At 32.8% G+C, this 7,596-nt stretch overlaps 1 protein-coding gene across 1 annotated transcript; it reads left to right on the top strand.

Annotated features, from left to right (window-relative positions):
* Positions 1–333: 333 nt before the first annotated feature.
* LOC140891451 (replication factor C subunit 3) lies at positions 334–5,813 on the top strand. The gene is made up of 11 exons (XM_073299943.1): positions 334–563; positions 675–785; positions 1,025–1,057; positions 2,008–2,176; positions 2,369–2,550; positions 3,224–3,360; positions 3,456–3,554; positions 4,190–4,259; positions 4,360–4,434; positions 4,947–4,992; positions 5,444–5,813. The coding sequence occupies exons 1-11, from the start codon at positions 480–482 to the stop codon at positions 5,500–5,502; spliced, it is 1,065 nt and encodes a 354-aa protein (XP_073156044.1). The 5' UTR covers positions 334–479; the 3' UTR covers positions 5,503–5,813.
* Positions 5,814–7,596: the final 1,783 nt, after the last annotated feature.

Genomic DNA, 7,596 nt, shown 5'->3' on the forward strand with positions numbered 1-7,596 from the left:
CGCTCTCGATATTAATCGGGATGGGAAAAATCCCAAAAGTTCGGGTCGAAAAAATTTCGATTTGGGATTTTTTCGGAACGGGAATGAGATGAAATTCGGAAAGAGTTGGGATTTCGGGAATTTTTGTCACCCCTACCTGGAATTACTATTTCAAAATCTCTTACTAAAATAGAGTATCACGTAAAGAAGCTACTTAATTAATTTTGATAATTTATAGATATATATAAAATCACCACCCAATGTCTCAACTGTCAAGGTAACGTCACTTCATTCAAAAGGGAAGTTTGAAAGCGTTTTACCTAAAGTCGCATTTATTAATTTGCGCCTTTACTGAGTAGGTCTTCGCAGTGAACTTGTACTTCACCAGTCCAGTCCACTCCACGTTCCCGCCAACACTTTCTCTGCTCTCCTCTCATTGATTCATCTTCCACCGTGCCCGTGTTCGAGTGTTGAAGAACAAGAACAAGAACAGGGAAAATATGTTGTGGGTTGATAAGTACCGTCCCAAATCCCTTGACAAGGTTATAGTCCACGAAGAAATCGCTCAAGACCTCAAGAAATTGGTAATTTTTTGTTACATATATCAAGTTGGTTTTTTAATAATCGATTTGGGGGAGAATTGTGAAATTTATTTGTTTTGGGTAATTGAATGTCTTTTTGGGGGTTACTTGTAGGTGACGGAGCAAGATTGCCCCCATTTGCTGTTCTACGGGCCTTCGGGGTCCGGTAAGAAGACCCTTATCATGGCCCTTTTAAGACAAATGTTTGGTCCTAGCGCAGATAAGGTACGATTTCCATTGTTGCCTTTTTCGGTGTGATTATCGTTCACTTGTTAATGAACAACATATGTTATCAGTTTCGAGTTGTTTTTCCGGTGTTTGGTAGTTTAATTTGATATATTTTTTAATTTGTGAGCCTCAGATGGGAGAGTTAAAATTCTGATGCCCTTCTTATCCACTACAATCGGAGGTTTAGTTGAATGACAGTAACTCTATCTTGATAATTTTATTATGTTGCCCTGCAGGTGAAAGTGGAGAACAAGAATTGGAAAGTTGATGTAAGTGTTCCCATCTCACTGTTGATATTATATGAATTGTTTTATGTCTATTCCATTTAACACTCCATGCATGTGTAAATACTGCAGTTCTTTATAGTTTTGTGACTCTGGAGAATAAGAATCATTTTTTTCCTCAGCAAACTATGGTTCTCTGAAAATACGTATTATTGGTCAAATGCTGAGGACCTCTTTGCAAATCTCTAGTCCAGCTACTTTTAAGTGTTGTTAAAAGAAGTGGCTTACTCTTGACTACCTTGACCTATGATTAGTTGGTTTCCTACTATCTTCTTGATTCCAGATATTCACTATTCAGAGGAATGGTCTATAGATTAAAGACTAACATGTTGCGTGAGATGTTCCTGATATTATCCTTTGATATAATCAGAAGAATTTTCGGTGTTTGCTAAATTATAAGTATATTTCACTATTCAATTTGAGCCAAATCTTTCTTGCACAATAGCTTTGAACCAATATTGGTATTTTTACACAGGTCGGGAAAGATTTAAGGACAATTCAATCTCAACTGGCTTATTTACTTTTAAATCATATTGCCAATAGATTATCAGTTACAGAACGAGATCACCCTTTAGTTTACAAACTTACGTGAGGGATATTAGAAGCATAGAGTGAGAGAAGCTATTAAACCTTCTGCTTGTAAGAAGATGCGAGAGGTTTGTTGCATTGTTTGTAAGATCATTCATATTATTGTTCAACTTATGATAGGATATGCAGAAGGCTACAAAACCATGTGACTATTTATGATCAATTCCCTGTTTACTGTCTACCCTTGCATGTAACCAATGGTCACTGTCACTAGTTTAAGCACTTTTAGTTTGAATAATAGAATGAAAACTAGCTGTCTCAGACTCTCAATTGTGTTGGTATCACAATAAATCACTCCCGTGCATCTCTATAGATTTGCTGCCCTAAAACTTGATGATTTGTGCCAGGCTGGAACCAGATCTATTGAAGTAGAGCTTACAACTTTGTCAAGCACACACCATGTGGAACTCAATCCCAGTGACGCAGGGTTTCAAGACCGATATGTAGTTCAAGAAATAATTAAGGAAATGGCCAAAAATCGACCTATTGACACTAAAGGGAAAAAAGGTTTCAAAGGTAGTTCCTTTTATGCCAATTATGTCATTCTTGGAATAAGCGGACGGTATTTATTCATTCATTATAATTATTGAAAACGTAAAGTCAGTAAGTTCTTGGTTCTTGAATAACTTAAAGGAAACGTAATTGCTTTGATTTCATAATATTTTGTAAAATCTGTTTCGATTGATGACAAGTTATGTGGAACTGTAGTTCTAGTGCTAAATGAGGTTGACAAACTCTCGAGAGAAGCCCAGCATTCTCTTCGAAGAACGATGGAGAAATATAGTGCATCTTGTAGACTAATCCTATGCTGCAACAGCTCCTCCAAGGTTACTGAAGCCGTCCGCTCTCGTTGTTTGAATATGCGAATAAATGCTCCAACAGAAGGGGAGGTTGGTAAATTTTTCAATGTTTTTAGCTGCTTCGTAAACAATAGCCTCATAAGGATCTTGCTGTCTTCTCTATGATGTTGGAGCCTGTAGGAAGTATATTTTGCATGTACTCTCTAATGTTTTTATTACATGCTTAGTAAAAGGGGTTAAATGTTTTTAAATATTTTTTAGCAATTCTTATATTGCATGTTTCTTGTTCTGATTTTGAATAATTAAAGCTCCAGTTTTCTGTGTTTTTTGTTTCTCTTTTACCTGTCTTAAGAGACTGCTGTTGTGTTCGGTGCAGGGTTTTTGGGTTTTTATTTTTTATGGTTTCCACTCATGATTTTCTACCCTCTGCAGTTAGTATGGTGCTGCATGAGTCTCTTTGCTATCTGAAATTTTTTAAATTTTTTTATCATTCTTTTCTATCTGAAATTAGTCGAGCACTATTTAGCAAGTAAAAATGTCTTCAGTGTTTCACATCCAGTTGTTTGAACTGTATTATTCTGTAAAGAGCAATTTTAAAAATGATTTTGAGATTGATCACAACTGCTGGTAATATTCATCTTAAATATAGTCTACCATACATGTCAGTTGATAATTCCAAACAGTAGATTGGTTCCTCTAATTTTTCCTCCTACATCTTGATCTTTTCTTTTGCTTGTATTACTTGGTTCATTTTCACCATCAGATTGTGAAGGTGTTGGAATTTATTGGCAAGAAAGAAGGGCTACAATTTCCATCTGGATTTGCTGATCGCATAGCCCAGCAGTCTAATAGGAGTCTGAGGAGGGCAATAATGTTGTTTGAAACTTGTCGTGTTCAACAGTTGAGTTGCATTTTAGTTTAATTCTGAATGCAGCTAGGTTAATAAGCTATTCTACATTAAACATTAAAATTGTGGGTGTGCTCTTTCGTTTAAGGTACCCTTTCACAAACAATCAAGTGATACCCCCAATGGATTGGGAGGAATACATTTCTGAAATAGCATCAAGCATATTCAAGGAGCAGAGTCCTAAACGGTTTGGCATTACATTTCTTAACTCAAGGATTTTTTTGATTCTGGAACTGTGCTTGTTTGGATCACGTTATTGTTTCTCTAAGGATTTGTGGTCTAATTGTGTACTTAAACTTATGATTTTCATTTGACATCGTTTTAGTAAAAGACGAGTAGTGTCAATGACGAAACAGAAATGATATCTAAGGGATGAACTTCAAGTGGGTTGATTTTTGCACTCTATAATATCCATGTTTACAGATAAAAAACTTCTGTTAAACTATGTGCTTAGGTTGCTACCTTGGCATGGATTTTTATCATCACAATATTTGTGTTTCCTTTTTATTGCATATATCTGACCGTTTGCTGGATGAGGTTTGTTCGGAATGTTGGAAGCCAAATGCTTCTTGTGTTACACATATAGAGGAAAAAACTAAAATAGCGACCGAACCGAATGAATGTGTTATCTGTGGACTATTTGACCCAGTAAAGCACATGATTAGTTAAGTTGAATGAACTTAATGTAACTGCAGAAAGAACCTATATAATAATGAAGGATCCCAGTTAGTGCAATGATGCCTTTCCTGTCGCCGGTTTTGTGTGTTTGTGCTTAGGTACTTCAGTTTACTGTTTTATTTCTAATTTGAGTTACTTTTGTAGGTTGTTTGAGGTCCGTGGAAAGCTTTACGAACTACTCATTAATTGCATTCCTCCAGAGATTATTTTAAAGGTTACAATATTCTGCTTTCGTTATTTACCTCTACCTCGAGTTGAACAACTCTACAATGCATATTTGCAGTTGCGAGTTGAATATTTTGATTTTACTTCAGAGGTTGGTTTACGAACTGTTGAAGAAATTGGATTCTGAACTAAAGCATGAGACCTCTCATTGGGCTGCATATTATGTAAGTTAAAAGAGTCTACTCCATGGTTTTTTATGTCATTTGTCTAAAAATTCAAACTCTCTTGCTCTGGAGTATCCGGGTTGTCCATTTCTGTTTGGTTTTGGTTTTTCCATAATAAAAAAGCATCTCAATTTTAGCTTTTGTAGGGATGCTTCCCTGAAAAGTTATTTTGTCCTTGCTGGTTTAGCTTTTTTTTATTTATTAAATTCTTCCCCTGAAACTAATTTGGCAGTTTATAATTTTTGTATTCGAGGCCACGATTCCCAATTCTTGTGTTTGGTATCATGTCCACATGTGGTGCTTGTGCTGCCAACAAAAATCTATACTACCAGTGCATGTTCCAATGGATTAAAATACTTCATCCATGTTGAAAACAGGAGATTAAAATATCATCTATTAATGCATTTCATCAATGAGTTGTTGTGCCTGATGATTAAGAAAAATAGTTAAATGTTGTAAAATTTTGTACCAGGAATTGCATGTTTATGTATTTAAAGTAAACTTCTTCTCAGGAACACAGATTGCGTCTTGGCCAGAAAGCAATATTTCATCTTGAAGGTATGTCATGCCTTCTTTAGTAAATATAAGAATGAATATTGCCGTTTTGCTAATAAGATAAAAATGTATAAAGCTCCCTTTTTTTTCTTGGTGAAACAGCTTGCTTATCAAATCTTCACTGCATGATAATCTCCTTTGTGAAACTGTGCCTTACTTACCGTTACCCCTACCTAATCTCTCTGATGTTATAATAAATCATCTCGTTGTCATAATATGCGTTGTTTTTATTTATCAAAATCCATCATAGCAGTAGCATCATTTGCTTTGTACCGGAAGGATATCTTATCCTCCACGTGTATAATTCAATGCTTATTAGTTAATATCATTCTGTACCATCTTACGGACTTGATCTTACATGCTACAAAAATGTTGGGAATATAGAGATCAGCAGTTTCCGGCTGAAGCTAATATCTGAATTTATTTAATGTCTTATGCTTGATTTATCCTGCAGCTTTTGTGGCCAAGTTTATGAGCATCTACAAAGGTTTCCTGATCGAGACGTTTGGTTGAAACTTGAGAGTAACAAATGGAGTGAGGTTTCTTTTGTGGCCTATTTCATGCTCACTTTGCGGCGAATTTGATTTGCTTGCTTCGAGTTGAAGCTTTGTCGGTCTTGATCTTTGACAGACCTACTTCCGGAAATGTTTTAGTGGTCTCTATTTTGTGCTCAATGTCTTGCTCTTACCAGTTTCACAATCTCTGGTGCTGATTTTGGCTTCATTGGCATCTCTTAACCCAATTTGAATGTTCAAAGCTTAAAGTTCAAATTTGGAATGTATAAAAGGATAGATGTTGCCAAAAGTACCCCTTATTGATTTCTTTATATTATGCTACTAATAGCACATACCATAAATAGATAATTCAATCGATTATTACCTTCCATCAATAAGAAAAATATCAGAATCCAAATAACAAGTAAAATTTACAATATCTTTTTAAAAGAACCGTATAACTTATCTAAATCAAGGTTTTAAACAATGCGAAACATGACGACGCGTGTCAGTCAACTTTCAAGTTTCACAAGCTTAAGCGAGTTTAGAACAAGCTTAACTCACTATAGTGTGAAAAAACATTTTTTATTTTTTGTATAATTTTAGTTATATTAAATTAATTAATAGAATAATTAACATATAAACTTAAAGATTTTATGAATAAATACATAAATTTTCAAGTTATAAAAACGTAAGTCTCAAAATAACAAATTATCTGGAATAAAATATTTGTGTTCGGTAGGATTTTATCTCTTAGTCGCAAAGAAAAAAAATGTACGAAGCAAATTTAATTTTGACGTATTGAAGGTTTTTTTTATATAAAAAAACTTATATTATTAAATATTTATAATTTAAAAGAAAATTTAAAAATTAAAAATATTAAAAAAATAAAACATAAAATTAAAAATTATTTTTAAAAAAAATTATTTTTTTCACATATTTTTGTGCTTAATATGGTCAACCAAAGGGTTGACCGCTTTTTTCACGCTTTTGTCCAAAGCGAAGTTTTTTGCTCACGTTTCACGCTTAATCGCGCTTAAGCGGATTTTTTAGAACACTGCTTTAAATTAATTCTCGATAAATTAATAACCTCACAAAAATAATATATTTTTTTTCAGTTTTGATTGAGGTTAGTTTATTAAATCAATATTTTTGATAAATTAATAAGATAATAAATTTTAGAAAAATTCTTATATAAATATATGGTTCGTAAATATCATAAATTAATAATCTTCTAAAATTACAAAATATAACTAAGATAAGTTAGTAAAATGTGATTCAATTGTTTGTTTTTTCTTGAAATTAAAATCTAATTGAAATATAATTCTAATTGAATTTTAAATCTAACTTTTCTTATTGCATCCAAAACTTATGTTGCATTCTCGGTAACGAAAAATTGTGAATAATTATTTTCGAATGTTTCCTCTCTCGTAGTTGTTTCCAAAGATACTCAATGACTCTTAACTTCATCAATCATCATTAATGAAATTTCCAATTGCATTTGCTGTAAGGTTTTTTTTTTAAGATTTGTATTAAATAATACGGAAACTACTAGTGTTACAACAATTTAATTAATATATATTAATTAGATCGAAAACATACTCTTTAAAATAATAAATTATTAATTTTTTACATTTATAAATTATTAAAATTTCATGTTCTCAACATTATTAATTTATATTATAGAGATTTTAGGGTAATGTAATTTAATGTTTCCTAAAATTATATATATATATATATATATATATATATATATATATACAATTTTGCTATCCTGCCCACTCACCGTGCCCACCTAATGTGCCCACCATGAGGTGGCACTCAACTATTGGATGTAATTAATTGTGCGTCCAATAGTTGAGTGTCACCTCATGGTGGACACATTAGGTGGGCACGATGGGTGGGCAGGATAGCAAAATTCTATATATATATATATATATATATATATTTAATCGATATAGCTTTTTGTTTAAATTAGTTTAGAATCTAATTTATATAATTTCCTGTTTATTTGCATCTTAACTAAAAAAGTTCTTGAAGTATTGAGAAGACAAAAAATCAAATGAGAGAAAGAGACACAGAGAGATCAAAAAATGAATATTCATAACTGGAA

The sequence above is a fragment of the Henckelia pumila genome, chromosome 3 (assembly GCF_033568475.1).
Source record: "Henckelia pumila isolate YLH828 chromosome 3, ASM3356847v2, whole genome shotgun sequence".
NCBI classification, from domain to species: Eukaryota; Viridiplantae; Streptophyta; class Magnoliopsida; order Lamiales; family Gesneriaceae; genus Henckelia; species Henckelia pumila.

Coding starts and splice junctions, on each gene's coding strand:
- LOC140891451 (XM_073299943.1), top strand. CDS start 480: ATGTTGTGGGTTGATAAGTACCGTCCCAAATCCCTTGACAAGGTTATA. Junction 1,058..2,007: donor ACAAGAATTGGAAAGTTGAT/GTAAGTGTTCCC, acceptor GATTTGTGCCAG/GCTGGAACCAGATCTATTGA. Junction 2,551..3,223: donor ATGCTCCAACAGAAGGGGAG/GTTGGTAAATTT, acceptor TTTCACCATCAG/ATTGTGAAGGTGTTGGAATT.